A 22,512-nucleotide genomic window follows, 5' to 3' on the forward strand; every position below is an offset into this window, starting at 1 on the left:
TGTATTACATTTTTATTGAGGACCAAGATGAACTGGTCCCTGCATCATTGGGCCCATTACACTTCCTAACAATTCCATTTACACCTTATTGTTTGTCTTATTGCTGGAAAACTCAGGTGATTCATCATGCCTGAGGAAGCACCTGATCCCATTTCCCTCGATATCACAATTGCTATGTGACAGGAATACAGTAAGTGTTGGCTTTCAAACTACCTAACAGGCCAAGGTGATAACTCTTTTGGGACTTTTAGCCTCTCACGTATTGATGAGTTCCATTTTCGTAATGCTGTGTGTTTTTGCTTCCTTTCAACAGCCCTTTGAGCGAGGAAAAGGGTTTGGAGTTGATGGAGGAAGTTGCAGGCCTTCGGAAGCTGCAGATGACTGCCTTTGCTGATATCAAGTATGTACACTGAGTTCAACCCTCCCCTTTAATTTCTAGTTTTCTTTAACACAAAAATCCATCCTATGATGAGGGAGACAAAAAATCAAACCAGAATGATGCAGTTGTTTTGAAATGTTTTATAAAGTTTAAATGGTGCGAACAGACTCCCCCCGCCTCCTGTTTTAATAATAAAGGGAAGGTCACATTCTAGAACTCAGACTCCAATAGTTGATTCCAGTAGGTTCGGAGCAGAGATATCACACATTGCATAATCAACTCACAGAATTTACTGCGGCAAGATGTGATGCCTACTGGCTTCAGTGACTTTTTAAAAGATGAAGACAAATTCACAGAAGATAGGCCTATCAAGAACTATTAACTATGATAGTTAAATATGGAAATTCCATATTCATAGATTGCCAAATCCATCATGCCATTTGTGTGAGTTTCCCAGCTACATCGGTCTGGCTAGTATTGGAGGTACAATGCTAGACCATGTGGATGTTCTGATCTAGAAAGCACTTTTCATATTCATGTTGGTGCCATCAGACATTAGGAAAAAAATGTATTTTTTCCCTAGCTGACAGTCAAGAAATGGGTTATATATCATACATTTGAGATTAGTTAAAGTACAAGGTGACATATGCAGTCAGTATCCTGAACAGCATTGTCAAGTGGGCATTGAGGAAGGCAGCAAAATCCAAAGAGAAACCAGAAGCTTGCCAGATTTAAGTTTCAGGCATTAGATAGTCATCCACTGAGAGATAGCAGAGAAAAGGGAGAGGGGGGGGAGAAGAGAGGAAGGGGCTGCAGAGCAGTGAAATTGTAATCAACGTGAGAAAGAACGGAAGGCCAAAGGCTAGCTGTTTCTATTGCTGTTATCCCCAGTTCTGCAATATCCTAATTTTGATCCATGAAAATTGCAAATAATTTTGCAATTAGTGGTTGCCACATGTGGTTGTCAATAAATAATATAGTATGCACGGGCAGCAGCGATATAGGAAGATGCTGAAAGGCATCATCTCAGACTGCGCGGGAGGAGGCAATGGTAAACCCCTCCTGTATTCTACCAAAGACAACTACAGGGCTCTGTGGGCGCCAGGAGTCAACACCGACTTGACAGCACACTTTACTTTACATGCACTGATTTATTTGTATCTGGTCATGTACCAAAATAAAGCTGCTGCTACTACTACTACTACTACTACTACTGCACTGATTTTTTTAAAAAACGTTTTTGGGTGTTTCTCAGAGAAAATGTTTTGAATTCCCCTGCTATTAGTTACTTTATTTTGATTGATAATAAGCTTTTCTTCCTTACCTATATAGATGGTGTGTGCACTGATGATTTTGGAACCTTGGACTTGATGCCTATAGCATGCCGTCCATTTGTCCTATAGTACAGACAATGTATATATCTGGGGAATAAATAATATGAATGTGAAGACAGTCTGGCATCTTAGCTGACAGATTTGGCTATAGTCTAGATCTTTTATGAAAGTACTAGTTATGCTTAATCTGTTTTGTTAATGGTTATGTAGCTGTGAAACAAATTCCATTATTTTGTATTACATCATTAGGGACCATTAAAAGAATATTAACATGCTGATATAATTATGTGAGCAGACATAAAATTACAATAAGTTTGATTTTATAATCCAATTATGGGTGTCTGTGGCCTCTGGTGATGGATTGCTCGACCAGTACTATAGGGGATGAATGTGGGTGGCAATATTAGGAGATATAGCAGTGCATGTGCTATATGGTTTCCGCCATAGTGTGAACTGTAACAATTCCCTCAGCATTCCTCATCTTTATAGAAAGGACTTCTGTATAGAAGTGAGTGGAAGTAAATCTTAGTATAAATGCAAGATGCAAATCCTGTTGTCATTTTGTTTTGATAGTTCTGGGTTTTCTAGATCTTACTCCGTAGGGTTATCTTTAGCTTGCATTCTGTTCTGCATTCTAAAAAAGGAGCATCAGAAATTACCTTCTATTGAGACTGATCACTGATCCACCTAGCTCAGTAGTGTGTACTAGGGATGTGCATGAGCTGGTTCGGCAATGCCTCTGGGAAGCAGAGGCGCTCATACCCCTGGACTTTGGGGCCGAAGTCCAGGGCCTCTACAGCCCCTGGGAGCCCCCACATCCTCTTTAGTCTGTCCTGAGTTGTGTGGTCACCCACTGGAGCATGATGATGTTTAATTTTTAGGGGAAGTGGAGCCTCCAAAGGCCTTTAGGTCCAGGCTCCAAAATGACCTAGGTGCACCTCTGCTGGGAAGCACCAAACTGTCTCGGGCACCAGCGTTTGAACCGGCTCGATGGGGTGAGAAGCAGTTCCCTTATAAAGCAGCTAAGGAGCTCCTTACCTGCTTGTCCCCACCCTGCTACTTCTCTGCTGGAGGTGCTCACCCTAGCAATGGCTGTGCTGTGGCATTGTTTCCTGCAGCCTCCATACAGTGTTGGCACACATATGGATGGCTTGCGCACACACCAATCATTTGTGTGGTCAGCATGGTATGTGCATTCAGCAGAGCTATCCTGAGTCATGAGGAGTTTAATTCATGCTTCTTCGGTTTTGAATTACTCCCCGGAGACTATGTTTTGCTGTAACACATGTAATAGGTTCTTTGCTGATGAAATCTCTTGCATTTGGGCCAACTTAGACTCCGCTATTTCAGCAAAGTCTTTTAAGGGGGTGTCCGCAATCCCTCTTGCAGTATTAGATTGGATCAGTTTCAATCTGTGATTCCTGAGGATGTGGACAAGCTGCTTGGAGCAGTGAGGCCTACCACTTGTTCACTGGATTCTTGTCTGACTTGGCCGCTTCTATCTAGTAGGGAGATTGTTGGAGGTGGCCTATTTAATATCATTAATGCATTACTGTGGGAGGGTAGGATGGTTCCTTGTTTAAAGGAGGCAGTGGTTAGACCACTTCTCAAGAAGCTTTCCCTGGATCCCTTAGTAATGGATAGTTACAGGCCAGTCTCCAATCTCTCATGATTGGGCAAGGTTATTGAGAGAGTGGTAGTTAGCCAGCTCCAGGCAGTTTTGGAGGAAACTGATTATCTAGACCCATTTCAAACTGGCTTTAGAGCAGGCTATGAGGTTGAGTCAGACTTAGTTGTTCTGATGGATAACCTTTACTGGGGAATCAACAGAGCGAGTGTGACTCTGCTGGTTCTTTTGGATCTTTCAGCAGCATTTGATACCATCAACCATGGTTTCCTTCTGGATTGCCTGAGGGAGTTGGGAATAGGGGGTGCTGCTTTGCAGTTATTCCGCTCCTATCTTTTGGGTAGTCTCCAGATGGTGGAGCTTGGTGACAGGTGCTCTTCAAAATGGGAGCTGCTATATGGAGTCCCTCAGGGCTCCATTTTGTCACCAATGCTTTTTAATATCTACATGAAACTGCTGGGTGAGGTTATCAGGAGACATGGTGCAGGGTGTTATCAGTATGCTGATGACACCCAAATCAATTTCTCCTCCTCGTCACCATCATCACTATCATCATCAACAGGAAATGGCATTCAGTCTCTAAATGCCTACCTGTAGGCAGTAATGGACTGAATCCAAGCAAGACAGAGGTGTTCATTGTAGGAGATTGGAATTTGAGGGATGAGTTAGATCTTTCTGTGCTGGACAGGGTTACACTCCCCCAGAAGGAACAGATTCTCAGCTTGGGAGTGCTCTTGGATCCAGGCCTCACCCTGGTATCTCAGGTGGAGGCTATGGCCTGGAGTGCCTTCCATCATCTTCAGCTGATTCAACAGCAGCATCCATTCCTTAAAGAGAACGACCTCAAAACAGTGGTGCATCAGCTGGTAACCTCCAGGGTTGACTATTGCAATGCGCTGTACATGGGGCTGCCTTTGTATGTAGTTTGGAAACTTCAGTTAGTCCAAAATGTGGCAGCCAGATTGTTCTCTGGAGTAATGCTGCTTCTGGGCTGTGGAATGCGCTCCTGGCAGAAATTCACAGTTTGGAATCATTGTTGGCCTTCAAGAGAGCCCTTAAAATCCATTGGTTTGGTCTGACTTTCCAGGTTTTTAAAACTGCTTTTAAATTTGTGTTTTGTATTGATTGTTTTAAATGAGTGTTTGGGGTTTTGTTGTTGTTGTGTGCTGCCCAGAGCCCTTTGATGAGGCAGTATAAAAATAAATAAATAAATAAATGGTTGGCGTGCAGCTTCCATCACCATGCGGAGGCAGCAGGGAACAGCGCCGCAGCCCCCTGCATGGCCATTGCTAGGGCAAGCGGCAGAAAAGCAGTGGGGTGGTAAAGACCTGCTTACCGGCTCCTTAAGGGAACCACTCCTCTCCCCACCAGCCCTTGCACAAGCAATTCATGCACACCTCTCGTGTGTACATTCTCCACTGGGTTCTTTTCGAGCCCTACTTGTAGATGTCAGGAATGGAACCTGGGACCATCTGCATGCAAAGCATGTGCTCTGAAGGATACCAGATATAATGGTAAATTAATTACATTTTACAACCTGAGAGCAGAGACAAACCTGAGAGCAGAGATCTGAGAACTTTTGAGCGATGTCTGCATGAGAATTCACAGTAGGCTCATCTGGCTGTGCTAACACCAGCCTAGTATGGTGTAAAACAGGCCTGCTCAACTTAGGCCCCCCAGCTGTTTTTGGACTACAACTCCCATAATTCCCAACCACTGTAGCCAATAGCCAGGGATTATGGGAGTTGTAGGCCAACATCTGCAGGAGGGCCAAAGTTGAGCAGGCCTGGTGTAAAAGAATGGCACTTCCTGCATTCAGCTTTTGCCTGTCTCGTTCCCAAGAGCAGTTTGATGAACTTACTTTGCTTTTTGTCTAATAAAAGTCCTCTGACAATTCTTCATGACATATAACTAAGCTGGAATGCAGAGATTAGGACTACAAGGATCTGCACTACTACTGACCACATGTGGAAGGGTTGTACAAATTCCAACTTTCTACATCCAGCTTGAAACTCAGCCCTACATCCTAGGTTTGGAGATGAAATTATAATGGAGACATTGATTCTTTTTACTAACCCCTACATAATGAGTACAACCAACGTAATGGTCTCAAAAGTGGTCCGTATCCATGTCCTGTTTCCAATCTAAATAGTGCTTCCAGAGTGATGGCATGCTGATGAGTGCTTCTGGAGTGAGGGCATCTGAGCATTATGAGCTAGGCAAAATCCAACTCGGTTAAATTGTGAATTTTGATGACACTGTGTATGTGATTGGCTACAAAACCAGGCTAGAGCTCTTCCCCTTCATCTCCATTAAGTATTACCCTCCCCATTAGAGGATTGTTGCAAAGATGGCTACCATAAGAATCTGAAGTACTTTGCATACAAATCTTAAGCACATGCTTGGAAGTTCTGTTTAAATGAATAGTGTTTGCATTTAAGTAAGTGCATTCAGGATTGGGGCAAAAATGTTATATAAAATGATCTTGTTTGGCCTGGTGGACAACACAGCAAAGGAGCTTACCCTCTAACATTTTTGTCATATAATCTCTGACAGAGTTGTGTGTACTTGATCGGCATGTTAGCAGTAGTGTTGTAGAATGTAAAGCCTTCGGTGGTGATGGTGGTTCTTTGTTTGGTGGTGGCGGTGGTTGTATTGGTATCCCCTGAAAAACCCAATCAGCCATTTAATCAAATTCACTCATCCAGAACCTAAACACTGCTTCAGCGCTTGATGTTTCCACTTTGTCATGGTGATAGGATATGACACAAGACATTTGTAAGTTGTAAAGGAGAACATCTTAGGAAATTATTGGTAGTTTAGATGTGGATCGGTGTGAGATCTGTATCTAACCCAGCATGCAGCTTTAAAGAAGTATTGTTGGGGCTGCTTCTTGAAGAAGCTCAGCTTAACCTTGTAAAATTTGGGTATGTTGAATCTACTGTTATTGTATAGTAGTTTGGGATTTGTGTTCAGCACAGATTGATGCAAAAATTTCCAGAGCTTATCCCACAGCATATTTATTTATTATTTACTACATGTATATTCCACTCTTCCCCCAATGAGCCTAGACCAGTGTACATTGTTATATTTATCCTTACAGCAACCCTGAAAGGTATATTAGATTGAGAGATAAGCAACTGGCCCAGAGTCACCCAGTGATTTCTATGTGTGGGCCGGGATTTGAACTTGGGTCTCCTCAGCCCTAGTACAATAGTCTAAACACTATAACACACTCAGCATAGCAGATATCTCCTCTGATATGTCAGTGTCACAGATGAAGGTGCTATCACAGGGAATTCCCTTTTCCTCCCTCCAGATTCGGCACCGAGCTGTGACTTGCACAAACAGAACTTCAAAACTTAGCAAAATTGAGGTTATCTAAACCCTTAAAGATACTTTAGCAGAACTACCACCAGTTTCTTATTAAAACAATAAAGAACCAAACCTTGTAATAAAGCACATCTTGGTAGTGTACAAAAGCACAGTTTGAAAAACAAAATACAAGCACTAGCACTTACATTTATATACCGCTCTATAGCTGGAAGCTCTCTAAGCGGTTTACAATGATTTAGCATATTGCCACCCAACATTCTGGGTACTCATTTTACTGACCTCAGAAGGATGGAAGGCTGAGTCAAGCTGCCTTTTTCAGAGTGACAGAAAAGTGGTAGCTTAAGCAAGGAAGCACAACTTTAGTAGTGGGCTAGAGAGGAAGGGTTGTGGGGTAGACATGTGCATGAATGGCTCCTGCACGGGCTGGAGGGATAGGGAGCAGTTTCCGTAAGGAGGTCCAGCAACACCATGCTGATCATGCAAACAGCTGGCATGTGTGAGGCCCCACGCGGCCATTGCTAGGGCAAGCGCCACCAGTGGAAAAACGGTGGGACAGGGACGAGCATGTAAGGGCTCCTTACCTGCTTTTTAAGGAAACCACTCCTCACCCTGTCAAGCCGGCTTGGCACTTTGCAGAGGAGGTGCGAAATCAGCTCATGCACATCCCTGCTGGGCAGTAGCTGTGCTGGTGATGGGCATGGTCCCAGGCCCAAATAGGGAAGAGTCTGGACTTGCCTCTGAGGCATTTTGAACTGGGGGGATCATATTCTGAGCTCCCTCCATTTGACAACTTCTTCATCATTATTAGTCTGTAGGATATACACACTGCAGACAATGGCAGCTGCTAGAACAGGTCTCCTGATTACTGAAATTGTGCTGTCTAGGTACACATAACTGTGTGCCAGGTTTTAGCAACGTTATTTTCAGTATAGGATTGTTCAATTAAAAAAAAAGTGCTTGTAAACAGAGGGACAGTAAATCAGAAGAGTATGGCTTATCAGTGGGTTAGCTTACTGCAACATAGGAAGCTGCCTTATACTGAGTCAGACCATTTGTCCATCTAGCTACAGTTTATATGGAGTCATAATGCTAAATATTATATACATAATGGTTACAGTGGCAGCCTTAATCTCGTTAAAACTCATCAATTTGTCCTCTGTGACAGCTATACTTTATTTGCTAACTCTGTGTGTGGGTTCAGTTGTGAACATTATCTTAACTCTGCTGTTTGAATCAATAGACATCCAGAATCTAGACTCTTACATTCTTCCCACCCTTTCCCTTATGCACTGTTTGTGTGCAGGATTCCTCTGGCACACTAGCTCTCCTCCCCTGCTGGTTCCCATCAAAGTTATGCTTAGTTTATAAGGCCACAATTATATCATGTCCAACATCTACACACATTGGTGCTATTAAAGTGTGGCTGAGGGATAAAGGTCAAAATAAAAATGCAACATCACATTATTTCAACAAGATATTAGAAAGCCAGGATTGATTGCATACAGAATACTTTTTGTAAATGTAAGCCACTTACATTCTTCAAGCTCCATTATTTGTGATTCTAGAAACCCATACATTAGTTATCAAAGTCCAGTCTTTCATCCTTTTTCAAGTTTTTATTCTTAGAAAGCTAATTTTCAGGAGAGTAATGTTAACAAATTTCATACTTCCTGTATGAGAAAAATATCAAGTATAACGATTTGTCAGAAATTAAGAAAACTACTGTTTGAAAACTGCAGATTATTTATTTGAATAATAAAGATATTGCATTTAGTGAAGAATAAAAATTAGAGTAGAACTTCAGTTTATAAAATGATCATCATTAATAGTTTACTTGAGTAAAATTGTAGGTTTTCTTCACCTGAGACCAAGTGCAGCAAAATGACACTAGTATCTTGATGGATTTTAATGAACTTTTTAACACTGCAAATTCACAAAGGTATATTTAATAGAAGGGACAAGGAGCAGTACTACAATGACATCTGTAAAGATCTTGAGAATGGAAATAGTCACGGAAAGACAAGGAGGGTTTTCCAAAAGATCTCTGAACTCAGAAGGAGGTTTCAACCTCAAATTGGTATGTTAAGGGATGCCAATTGTGCAGGCGCACAGGTGTGCAGCCTGCAAAATGGCCACTGAGCAGGGAAGGCTGAAAACCGGCCGAAAAGGTCCGCAAACCCCCCTGGACCGAACCGAGCCAGGGGGATTCGAGGGGTGCCGGACTGAACTGGCCTGGTTGGGTTCGAGTCCAGTTCAGACTCGAACCGAACCAGGCCAGCCAGTTCCATGCACATCCCTAGTCCAGATAGAACATGGTAAAATAGACTGGTTCCAGATCGGCAAAGGAGTAAGACAAGGCTGTATACTTTCTCCTTCTTTATTCAATTTATATGCTGAACATATACTGAGAGAAGCTGGATTGGAAGAAGATGAGCATGGCTTTAAAACTGGAGGAAGAAACATTAATAACCTGTGCTATGCTGAGGACACCACTCTGATAGCTGAGAATGCAGATGATCTGCAAGCTCTAGTAATGAAAGTCAAGGAGCACAGTGAAAGAATGGGACTACGACTAAATGTAAAGAAGACTAAACTAATGACAACTGGTACAGCAACTAGCCTCAGAATTGATAATGAAGACTTTGAAGTGGTGGATTGCTTCTGCCTTTTCGGATCGACCATCAACACTAAAGGATCCAGCAGTCAAGAAATGCGCCACAGAGTAGCACTTGGTAGGGTTGCAATGAAGGCCCTGGAAAGGATATTTAGAAGTTGTGATGTGTCTATACCTACAAAGATTAGAATAGTTCAAACAATGGTTTTTCCATTGACAGTCTGTGGATGCAAAAGCTGGACTTTGAAGAAGCAAGATAGAAAAAGTATTGACACTTTTGAACTTTGGTGCTAGAGAAGACTTTTGAGGATACCATGGACAGCCAGGAAAACAAACAAATAGAACATATAACAAATCATTCCAGAATTTTCACTCGAGGCTCAAATTCATTTGGACACATTATGTGAAGACCCAGCTCCCTTGAGAAGTCCATAATGCTGGGAAAGGTTGAATGAAAGAGAAGAAGAGGACGACCAGCAGCCAAGTGGATGGACTCAATTATGACAGCAATGAATGCACCACTGAGAGACCTTAAAGGCCAAGACAGGTAATCCTGGAGAGAATCTATCTATGTGGTTGCTAAGTGTCTACACCAACTTGATGGCACTTACTCAATCAATCAATCAATATTTAACAGATATGTTCTAACTATAAACATATTATAAATTGGATCAATACTTACAACAAGATACTTGACTTTAGGGAATGCAATTCCAAAAATATTTTGCTTCTGAATATGATGTTTGGAATGGTCTGAGAGCACTTGATCATGTACCATGTTGAAATTAAGTGGGTATAGACCTGTCCAGTACCTGAGTCAGAGGCCTAAGCAGCTCTGGTCTTTCTAGGGAAGAGTGGGATAACAATGAATACATTGCAAATTGGTCAGTTTTTAATCTTTTTATCTAACCTACTTTAGCTATATAACATAGTTGTCTTTGAAAAGGTGCAACTGTGACAGCTAGTCCAATGTTAATAAGTGAACTAGGAACATAATAGCAATAGCAATAGCACTTACATTTATATACCGCTCTATAGCTGGAAGCTCTCTAAGCGGTTTACAGTGATTTAGCATATTGCCCCCCAACATTCTGGGTACTCATTTTACCGACCTCGGAAGGATGGAAGGCTGAGTCAACCTTGAGTCAACCTTGAGCCCCTGGTCAGGATCGAACTTGTAACCTTCTGGTTACAGGGCGGCAGGGTTTTTTTTTTACCACTGCGCCACCAGGGGCTCATAAGGCAAACATTAATTGTCTCAAGTAGTTAATTAAATCCACAAGTCTTAATAGGCTGTTTTATACATTGCTCGGAAGAATTCAGTTGCCAAAAATTTAGTAATATCATACTCCAGGGACTACTTGATTACTGTTATTGCTTTCTGTGGTGATAGATAGATAAGTTTATTTCGGTCGTTGACCAGTAAATAAAACGTTTACAGCACATCCGCATGTGTTTTACAAATAATATAACAAAACTTTGCCATTCCAAAGGTGATTTCAACATTGGTGTTAGTTAAAAGAAAATTAAGATAAAATGCATTGGTATGGCCGGGGGAATTTTCCAACAAAGGAGAAATTAATCTTTGACGTATATCTCTATACAAATCACAATATAATATAACATGAGAAGTAGTTTCTATAGCTCTGGAGCCACATGGACAAAACCTCAAGGAAAATGGTATGCCTTTAAATCTACCCTCTAAAAGGGCCTTGGGGAATGCATTAATCTGCGCTAGTGTAAGAGCGTGTCTAAATTTAGGGACAAGAACCTCGCTGAGGTAATTTGCTGGTCTGCAGTTGATAAATTTATTCCCTATATAGACACCACTTCTAATGCCCGCCACTTCCTCTTGAAGTTCCATATCCAGGATACGTTGCTTTACAACCTTCTTGGCCTGATCCCATCCTAGACTGATAAGTCCTGCTGGAGAAAGCCCATAATGGGATAATTTATTAGACACCAAAGACTTCCATTTAAATTTAAAACTATCTGCCATAATTAAGGAAGCTAAACCCACTTGTTCAAAGACTAATTTTAGCCAAAACATAAGAATACAGCACCAGTAGCACATCTCTAGCCTAATAAGCCCAACCTCCTGTCTAATTAATGCGTTGGACAAACAGCATGGGACTTGCAATATACTTCTGATAAATTTAGATTGTATGGCTTCTAATGGAGCAGAGTTATTAGTGGGTCCTAATTGGGCTCCATATAAAAGTAAGGGGTACACTTTAGCAACAAAAAGCCTAATTGTTGCAGGTATAAATAGGGCCCCACACGTAAAATGATATGATTTAATTTTATTTGTGAGAAGTTGGGCAGACTGTCAAATGGAAAATAGATGGGCATTCCTGGAACCAGCTGAGTAGAAGATTATACTCAGGTATTTGAAGGAGTTAACCTGATCAATTTTGTGGCCATGCATAACCCAATTATATAGCCTAGGACGTTTGGCAAAGACCATTATCTTCGTTTTGTGGTAATTGATTTCAATTGTCTCCTCAGCACAAAAGGAGGTAAAAAGATTAAGGGCACGTTTAAGTCCTATAGGCATCTGAGACATTATAGCCATGTCGCTGCGTAGAATAAAATGGAAATATGCCTGTTAGCTATCTTTGGTGGATGTAAAGGGAGTGTGTGGATAATCAGGAGACCACTGAGTTAATATACATGTTGAATAAGATGGGCCCAAGAATGCAGCCCTGTCTTACCCCTCTGAGTATTGGAATCTCTGGAGATAACTGGCCATTTGGGTTACAATGAACACTCAGATGAGTATTGCTATACAGACTGATAATTAGCATGAGTAATCTTTTATCGATCTTAAGCGCTTCCAATTTTTGCTAGTCTCTCTCTCTGGAGACAGTCAAATGCAGCCTTTAGACCAATAAAGGCCATGTGCAGCTCAGAACCTGGATTTCGCGTGTACTTCTCAGCTAGAAATTGCAGTATAAAGGCATGTTCCGTAGTGGAGCGTCCTACTCGAAAGCCAGCCTGTTACGGGGCCAGAATATTATTGGAATCTATCCAGTCTAGGAGTTTCAGCAATAAGTGTCTAGCATAGATTTTACTGATCACATTTAATAAACTGATGGGTCGATAATTTTCCGGGTCCTCTCTACAGCCTTTTTTATATATAAGGATTATTATTGCAAGACCCCAATCCCTTGGTATTCTGGCTTTGTCTATATAAGTAATCTGTGGTGATTCCCAACCCTTTCATTGTGAAAACATTCGGCATCAGAAGAAGACGACTAGGTCATCATAAAATGGAATCTCATGCTTACATTCTTATAGGTGTGGCTGAAGAGGAAATTGATGCAGCACAAATCGATACAGCACAGAAAGAGGCTTTTGAATTTTTTGTGTTGCTCAACTTCTAATTTGTTTTAGTGAAGAAAAAAATCAGTATGTGTGTATGAATTATAATATGTTCACTCATAAAGTTACTTATATCAGGGCTGAATCATAGAATAACCGCAGAGTTGTCAGAATCATTCGGTCACCCTGACAATATACACATTTTGTGTGCCCACTATTACACTTTAGGATGTAAACTGCCTCGAGACATGTGTTGAGGTGGTATATTAAATGTGTGAAATAATAAATAAATAAGATATATAATTTAGACTGTTTGGGAAATCCACACCTGTGCTAGAAATTCATTGATTTAATAGTAGACTATGTAATTAATATGTATAAAATAAGTCACAGAAGTAGAATATGGAAATTCAGGTGAAATTGTCATTTGAATGCTTTTTTACAAAACCCAAAAACCTCCTGAAAGTGACTGGCCACCATTTCCTTTGTTTTTGACCTTCACTGCCTTTCAGCATTCTAGTTTCTATCGTGCTCAGTATGCCCTTTTCGTGGGCTTTGTTTGTTTCCTTTCATTACTTGTGAAAAGATAAATATGTCTTCTTATAAAAAAGACTAGTACTGAAACTCTAGTGTGGAAAAAATCTCTTAGAATTATTAGCATCTTGTTGCATAAATTCCTTAGCAGTAATTTACAAAATATGACAGTCATCCCTCTGGAGTTTTGTCTGCATAGGGCTTTTCCCTCTTTATTTGGCTCATGGAATTGTATCTGAGGTGAATTTGAAAGCAGGCATCAGGCTCCCATTCTCCAATTCCTTCCACTACTGTCCCATTCCTCTCTTTGAAAGGAAAAGGTGATTATAATATTTAATAATAATACTCTTTATTTGTTAGCTGCCCCATAACAAATTGTTCTCTGGGCAGCTCACAACAGAGGATTAAAACATACAATAAAAATACAAAACACATTAAATCATAACAGACAAAAAAGGAGAAAAGAAAATACAAAATACAATACAAAGCAGTTTAAAAACTCATTTTAAAATTAGTTAAAAATCAGATCAGATCTGAAAACCAGAATTTAAAAGGCCTGGGTGAACAAAAAGGTCTTTATCTGTGGTCTAAAAGAACAAAAGGCCAGGCGAACCGCACTAGGGAGGTTATTCTATAAACGCGGTGCAACCACCCTGAGCCACCCACCTCACCTTCTTTGGCAGGGGCACTTGGAGGAGGGCCTCTGAAGAAGATTTTAAGGTTTAAGATAACAAGAAAATCAGGAGATCCAATATTTATTTGGATGTGGGATCTCACAATTGTTAACATTTCACACTATTGCCGGGGGAGGGCAATGCACAAATCTGAAGCTTACTTGCAATCTTCTTAAATTCATGAACAGGTCCATATTCCTCTCCTTATGCAGCAGTATCAGATATGTCCACAGGAATCTAATGAAGCACTATTGCAGTCCACATGCGAAGAGATATTATTCTCATCATTCCCTGCTGTATCTTGCAAGTTTGTACTGAGATCTGACAGCTCTGCTTGATACTATCCCCTTTAGCTAATTCTTACTGACATAGGAATACAAGAGCAGCCTTGTTAGATCAGGCCCAAGGCCTATATAATACAGTATCCTGTTCTCCACAGTGGCCCACCAGATGCCTCTGAGAAGCCTACAGGCAAGATGCCTCCTTTCTTGCTGTTGCTCAACAGGGCTTGCCCTTGACTAGGGCTGTGCACAATTGCAAAAGTTGTATTGGACTGGGTCCAATCTGGAATTCCAGAGGTTGGGATTGGGTCCTTTGGACCATTCAGAATACCGAGATTGGACTTGAGCTTTTTGGCAGAAATCCCCTGGGGGGAGGGAAACGGCTTGGTAAGCTCTGAAAATTGGTAAAGAAGCAGGCAAGGATGGCCAGATTCTATGTATTTAATTGCAAGGGAATCTGACCATCCATTGTGTTAAAATTAATGTTTAAAGGTAATACTTACAGGGAACCAGAGGAAAACAATGTAACACCAAAGAATTGCAGGAGAAGAAAAACAATGCAATACCAATGAATCTCAGGGGAAGTGATGTAACAACAAAGAATCTCAGGATGCCCTGTCAAACCCGGAAATCTTCCACTTTCTTTTCCAAACTCTGAGTTAGTTTACAGCTTTAAAACTTTAATAATAATAAGTGCATGGATAGGTGGGCAGACAGACAGAGATAATGGGAAATGCCCCTTTTTTGGCCCCAGCTGTGATCAGTTGTGGGCGGGGGGTGGACGTCCTTCACATGGAGCTCCGAAGATCTCTGATTTTGCCTAAATAGGGTCTGAGAAGTCCAATCCAAAATAAGCTATGCAAGGTTGGGATCCCTGACCCTCTCTGTTTTGTCCAAGACTAACAAAGCACTTACTCAACAAACAAAGTTGCATTACTGCAAGAAGATTGTGTCACTGCATGAAGTCATGGGGGATTCTCAGAATTGTACTCTTGTTGCACTATCACAAACATGTTTGCACTAACACAACAGTATCTGGAAAACAAGCTCCAGACTTAATGCAACAATCTTGCACTAGCACAACACATTTACACAAGCGCTTCATTAGTCTGGATGTGAGTCTATGTGTTTAATTGTAGTTTGGCTCTGAGCAATCCCAATCAGCCTCCATGACTCTGGCATTAGGGAAAATGCCCTACATTTGGGACGTGGGGAAACAGGAAACAACCACTGAAAACACCAAGTGTGTGCCTTGTGTCACCAGCTTTACTTTGCTGCAGCGATCACATAATTTTGTAAATAGTATGGTTACTATTACCATACTATAGCATTTTTAAAAAATCTATATATTATTGTGCACCCTCGCATTTGGATGCAGATATGGATCAGGTATGTTTTTGTGTATGGACATGAATTCCTTAACATTGCTGTACAATTCTGTGATAGTAGAGGAGACTATTTCCAGATAAAGCACATGGAAGGGTGCAAAGCATGTACTGCATACATTGCACCCTTCAAATAATTCTTGCTTCTCAAATCCTTTTCCACTAGGGGGTATGGCAGACTGCAACTGCATTTGGCACTGATCTTTCCTTATGATTCACTAATAAGAAGGAGTACCTATGAGAAGAAGACGTGTGGTCATGTAAAGTTCAATCCATAATCTATAAGAATTTAAATGCTCTCATTCATAACAGTAATTATAGCCTTGCAGCTGAAAGAGATGCAAGTGTTGCCATATTGATTATGTTGCAGCTCGCTCTCCCATCTTGTTTCCCAGTGTGTTCGTTCATTGATAAGAACTCATATATATGCTAGGAATTTGCAAATTGATGTGGGTGCAAATAGATTTGTACCCGAATCTTGCTGATTCGGGTGACTTGGAGTAAAAATAAATCACCCCTGTGGTCCATTGGCTTGATTCGGGTACAAATTGAATCGCGCCTGATTCGATTTGAATCGATTTGAGATTTGGATACCTCCTATTAATGCCCTCAGATTCCCAGCTTTCATTTTTTTAAAAAAAGCTAAGCTAGCCCTTGTAGAAGTGGAGTTATGAAGCGAAATGTGTGGTCACTATTTTTCAAGTGTTTGGATTCTTTGGTGTGTAATAACTTTCCCTCAATGAATCCCTATGCGGATTCATTACACACCTTCATTTCTTCTATTCATTTTGACTGTCTTTTCGACAGTGCCAACTGTCAGCTGCCATGTGCCAACTACACCCCACTCCCACCCGCAAGGCAGTGGGGTACTACTCAGTTTATGTTCTAGGGTTTTTTCCCCAAGTGTTTAGGCTCTTTGGTGTCTAATAACCTTTCCTCATAAAGAATCCCTATGAGGATTCGTTACACACCAGAAAGTCTAAACACCTCAAAAATTCCTAAAATATAAACTGAGTACCCAGTGGTTTGTGGGTTGCGGGGTAGTTGGAACATGGGATGCCACTAATTCCTCATCTCCACCTGCAAAGCAGTGAGGTCAAAATGAACAGAAGAAATGAAGATGTGTAATGAAGACACCAAAAAATCTAAACACTTCAAAAATACCTTTAAGATAAACTGAGCACCCCAGTGTGTGGGGTGTGTGTGTGTGTGTGTGTGTGTGTGTGTGTGTGTGTGTGTAGTTGACACATGGCAGTTGACAGTTGGCACTGTCCAATGATAGTCAAAATGAACAGAAGAAAAAAAGGCGTATAATGAATCCTCATAGGGATTCATTATAAGGATTCATAGGGATTCATTATAAGGAAAAATTATTAGACACCAAAGAATCTAAACATTTCAATATTCCTAAAAATTAAAATAAGTACCCCACTGCCTTGCAGGTGGGGTTAAGTATAGTTGGCACATGGCAGTTGACAATTGGCACTGTCCAGTGACAGTCAAAATGAACAGAAGAAATGAAGATGTGCAATGAATCCTCATAGGGATTCATTATGAGGAAAGGTTATTATACACCAACGAATCCAAACACTTGAAAAATAATGACTGCACGTTTTGCTCCATAACTCCACTTCTACAATGGCTAGAGCTTAGCTTTTTTTTTTTTTTTTTTAAATGAAAGCTGGGGATCCGTGTTAGGGTTAGGATATGGCAACTTCGAATCCCCATTGTTTCCTATGGCGGAAATGTTCAAAATCAGTAACAATTTTTTAAAAAATTACAATTCAACGAAGTGTCCCACTGCATTGAAATTTGGGTGGTAGGTGGCACCCATGGGGACCTACCCACCACCCAAATTTGGTGCCCCTAGGACCTTGTTAAGTAGTCTGAATTGGTCCAAATCCAAATCAAATCAAAGCAAATACAAATCGAATCTGGGGTGATTTGGAGGGGGTAGATTTTGATACAAAGCAAATCAGGGGTGATTTGTTTGGGACACAAATTGAATAAAAAATGGATTTGTTCACATCCCTAATATATGCTTTCTTTCCATGTTAGAAATAGTGAAATAAATGTTGTTGTTAGTACAGATTCTGTTTCTCATTTGTGGTGTTCAAAGAGAGACAATGGGGTGGGGGAGAGCATGACACTGTTAATCTGGAATCAAATTTCCGTATATGTGTCATCTCTTATGGATTGACTATAAGCCAGCAGTGCATTAGAGTGATAATTTACAATATGTTTCTCATGTTTGTGTTTAAAAATAAAACATGGCTAAAGGCAACATTAGTGAAATGATAATTTTTTTAAAGCCTGCTGAAATTCCACCAACAGAGGGGGTAATTAGTCTGTTCATTTCAAGTGAAATATTAGCTGGTTATTGAAATAAACACTGCATTTTGAATAGGAAGGATTACTTTCTTATAGAATGTATTCGTACATCCTGAAATACTCTTGAAGTCAGATTTATGCTTTATACAGCTCTATGTAGGCTAGGAGTATTTCAAGAGGCAATACCTTGCTCTTGTTAATTGAGTTTAAATCCAGGAAAATCAAACATGTTTTGTTGAAAATTTGCATGAATGCAACTGACATTGCAATCTAATTCTCAAATATGATTAAGGTCCTTTAATTGTCGTTGTAAATGTATAGCGGTGTGACACCTCTTTGATGTTTTAGTTCATTTGACCAGCTGGGCTTTGTGGTTTTATAGTTATGAGCTGTTTTTCATCAGCACAATTTGTTGCATTTGTGCATGATGTAAGCTGTGACAAAGGAGGTTACACTCTTTGCTAACCAACAGGATCATGGATGATTTGTGGAAGTGGTTAAGTAGCAATGAAGCGTGTCTGGTCATAAACACAATCTGTGTCCTCCATTGAGATTTAGTATTTAAGAATGATGTCAAGACAATTGTGGTTCATATTAGCCAGACTTTACAGAGGTGTAGTAGCTCTAGTGATGAAACATTATCTCATATTTCTCTGCTGCCAATGTAAATATCTTTCTCAGCCAATCTATTGGGAGCGGGGGGACACTTTTTTTTTTTTTAACATTGTGATTGGTTTTTCAGGTTACATCAACCCTAAAAAGTCTCTTAACATATTTGTCAGTCAAAGACAGATAGAATTAACATGGTATAGACTAATGTAGTGGTTCTGGCTAGGGAAAATTCAAGTTGAAATATCCACTATGAAGCACAGTGCTTGGGAAATTGCTCTCTCTTTCCATAATTTAATTGAGTGGTTTGCTGTTAGGGTAAAATGCCATTCTAATTCCCTTGGATGAAGAAGTGGGATCAACAATTTTTAACAAAATATTAGTTAACATTTGTATACAAAAGTGTGCAAGGCACTGAACAGAATACCAAAGTGACAGACTCCTTGCCAGAGACCATCATGGTGATTATTAGTTGTTGCCATAATTCATTATAATTTATTTTGTTCTAATATATTTATCTTACATGTGTTAAAAAAAATCTAGCTTTCCCTCGAGGGCACACATTCATACTTTAATGGTTATTCATGAAGAGCTCTGCTTTTCTTGTTTGTTATAAAACCATTTAAAACTACTTTTACTGCTCAAGTGTGTGAAGAGCTCCTGGTTTCCAAAGCTCCAGAGAGCTGCACTCTATGGGCTGCACAGCGAACACAGGCCGGGGAAGGTCCTGATGCTAAAGAGCAAAGGAGAGGAGCTGTGCAGTCCTTGAGCTTGTCTGACCAAAGCTTCCCGACACAGGAAGTTTTTACTATTATTACCCCACACAATGAGTACCTCCATCTTATCTGGATTCAGTCTCAGTTTTTTATCCCTCATCCAGCCCATTACCGACTCCAGGCAGGCATTTAGGGAGGTTATGCCCTCTCCCGATGATGCTGACATAGAGAAATAGATTTGGGTGTCATCAGAATACTGGTAACACCCTGCACCGAATCTCCTGATGATCTCTCCCAGCGGTTTCATGTAGATGTTAAACAACATCGGAGACAATACGGAGCCCTGAGGGACACCATACAAAAGTTCAGATTCTGAAGAACAACAGTCCCCAAGGGACACCATCTGGAACCTGCCCAAGAGGTAGGAGCGGAACCACTGCAGAGCAGTACCTCTCACCCCCAACCCTGTCAGATGCTCCAGAAGGATACTATGGTCAATAGTATTGAAAGCCGCCGAGAGGTCCAAAAGGACCAATAGAGTCACACTTCCTCTGTCAAGTCCCAGTTGGAGATCATCCATCAGGCCGACCAAGGCAGTCTCCACCCCATAGCCAGTCCAGAAGCCAGTTTGAAATGGGTCAGGATAATCCGTTTCCTCCCAGACTGTCCAGAGCTGGGAGGCCACCACCCTCTCAATTACCTTGCCCAGCCATGGAAGGTTGGAGACAGGCTTGTAGTTACTCAGCTCTACGGGATCCAAAGTAGGGTTCTTCAGAAGTGGTCTAATAATTGCCTCCTTAAGACTAGGAAGCATCCTACCCGCCCTCAGAGATGCATTTATAATTTCTACCAGGCCTTCTACAACAACCTCCCTTCTAGATCGAACAAGCCATGTTGGGCAAGGGTCAAGAGGACAGGTGGTGGGCCGTACCGTTCCAGTCATCTTGTCCACATCCTCAGGAGTCACAAACTGGAACTGATCCAACCTAATTGCATAAGAGGAGCCTTATACTAAGCCAGACGATTATAAGCCTTATACTAAGGCTAAGAGAGCCAGCATGGTGTAATGGTTAGAGTGCGGGACTAGGACTGGGGAGACCCGAGTTCAAATCTGCATTCAGCCATGATACTAGCTGGGTGACTCTGGGCCAGTCACTTATCTCTCAGCCTAACCTACTTCACAGGGTTGTTGTGAAAGAGAAAACGCAAGTATGTAATACACCGCTCTGGGCTCCTTGGAGGAAAAGCGGGATATAAATGTAATGATAATAATAATAATAAGCCTTATACTAAGTCAGACGATTAGTCCATCTAGCTCAGTATTGCCTACACTGACTAGCAGGGGCTCTCCTGTTTCCCCCAACCCTGCCTGGAAATGCCAGAGATTGAACTTGGTCCTTCGGCATGCAAAGCAGATGCTCTCCTGCTGACCTGTGACCCCACCCTCAGCCTGACAGAACTGACTCACTGTAAGCCCTTCTTTCAGCCCACGTGACACATTTATTAATTATTTATTTATTACTTTTCTATATCACCACATACCAAGGTCTTGCGGCAGTTTACAAAGCAACGTACCACCTCAGCCCTGCTTCCACCCATGCCTACAGTCAGATGTGCCAGGTGAAGGACTAACAGAATATAAAGGGACTCTCAGCCTATGCTTTGGCTTGGTCTACTGCTGATCCGAATTATTTTTACCACATTTGCTGAGTCCCAGCCATTCAACAACAACATGATGCTACCCACATTAAATTCCTGCCTCCTGACCATGCAATGCATGCCAGGAATGTTCTCCCGAGATCAAGAGGACCTTCTGTGTTTCATGCTTGCTACTGCTGTGATCACCTGCAGGGTGTGTTTGCAGAGCTGAACGAAGCCTCTGGCCATCTGTAGGAATCAGGATAGGTGCTCTTCTCTCCCTCAAAACACTGCCAGATGATCGTGTGAAAGACCTTAGTATGTTTCTAGTCCTCAGGGTTACAAATAAAAACTGAAAAGTGTGTTCTTGAAATCTTGGCAATTATTTAAATTGTTGATAATGAGATTTCATAACAAATAAATTCTGAAAATTTTAAATTGGTATACCAGGGCTGATTGATAGTTCCAGTTATCTGAGAACACTGGGTAACATCCAGACTCAGTTAATCTTTACTAAGTCCCACTGAAATTAATGGGACTTTAGTTAGCCATGACCAGGTAGAGAGGAGAGCTGGTCTTGTGGTAGCAAGTATGACTTGTCCCCTTTGCTAAGCAGGGTCTGCTCTGGTTGCATATGAATGGGAGACTTGATGTGTGAGCACTGTAAGAGATTCCCCACAGGGGATAGAGCCGCTCTGGGAAGAGCAGAAGGTTCCAAGTTCCCTCCCTGGCTTCTCTAAGATAGGGCTGAGAGAAAAACCTGCCTGCAACCTTGGAGAAAACATTGCCAGTCTGTGTAGACAATACTGAGCTAGATGGACCAATGGTCTGACTCAGTATATGGCAGCTTCCTATGTGGGGGACAAATGTCTCCAGACGGCTGAAGGAGGGGTGTCCACCATCTGGGTGACAGCTTGCTCTTTGCTCTCCTCCTCATGCATTTGAAGAAGAAGCAGGGGCAGGGCAGGGGCCCATCTTCACTTTTTGTCCCAGGGCCCACTCCAACTTTGCTATGCCCTGATCATGACAAGCTTGTCTCATTGATTAAAATGGTGCTTAGACATGACTAACTTGGTTTGGATGCTAATAATCTTCCACTTCTGCCTCTAGAGTATGTCTTTTTATTTTCTGAACTTTTCAAAGGACTTCTGATGCAGCTGCATTTTAGACAGATTACATGGGGCTTTTTGCTCTAGCTTCTGTTGTGCTAAGACAGATAAGACACCACCATAGAGGTTTGTGCACTATCTATAATGTCCATGTTGGTGGCTTTCAGTCTCTTGTAAGAATCCTGATGATCTCACCTTTCATTGTAATAAATAAGTATTTTTGTAAAAAAAACCCCACCCTCTAATTATAGGTTGGAAATGTGACCATGATATGCATTAAGACTCCAAAATCAAAAGGGAATTAAGAGAAGCCTGGGTTTATTGCATTTTGAAAAATCTAAGCTTTTCGGACCCCAATATGGTGGGGTGGAGGCAGAAAGGCTGGCTGGATTATGCAAAAAAATTGAGGTTTTTATTATTAACAAACATGTGGGACCAGCATACAATTGTCTTATAGTTCTTACTTCATTTTCAGTTCTGCAGAATAATAACAAGAATTTGACCAACTGTGGCTTGGTAGCCACTGTGTTAATGCAAATGATGCACAAATGATGTTAACTGTAGCTAAAACATGTAAATGAGGCATTAGACCTCTGGCTCACAGTCACAATAGGTTTCTGA

General features: G+C 41.2%; 1 protein-coding gene across 6 annotated transcripts in view; it reads left to right on the plus strand.

Annotated features, from left to right (window-relative positions):
* Window positions 1-22,512, plus strand: part of PTPRN2 (protein tyrosine phosphatase receptor type N2) — a 914,460-nt gene that overhangs the window by 377,363 nt on the left and 514,585 nt on the right. For all 6 annotated transcript variants that reach the window (XM_053263441.1, XM_053263436.1, XM_053263440.1 and 3 more), the window contains one exon: window positions 314-400. In XM_053263441.1, the coding sequence (XP_053119416.1) occupies window positions 314-400 (87 nt within the window). The remainder of the gene's footprint in view (window positions 1-313; window positions 401-22,512) is intronic.

This window comes from Hemicordylus capensis, chromosome 6, assembly GCF_027244095.1.
Source record: "Hemicordylus capensis ecotype Gifberg chromosome 6, rHemCap1.1.pri, whole genome shotgun sequence".
In the NCBI taxonomy this organism is placed as follows: Eukaryota; Metazoa; Chordata; class Lepidosauria; order Squamata; family Cordylidae; genus Hemicordylus; species Hemicordylus capensis.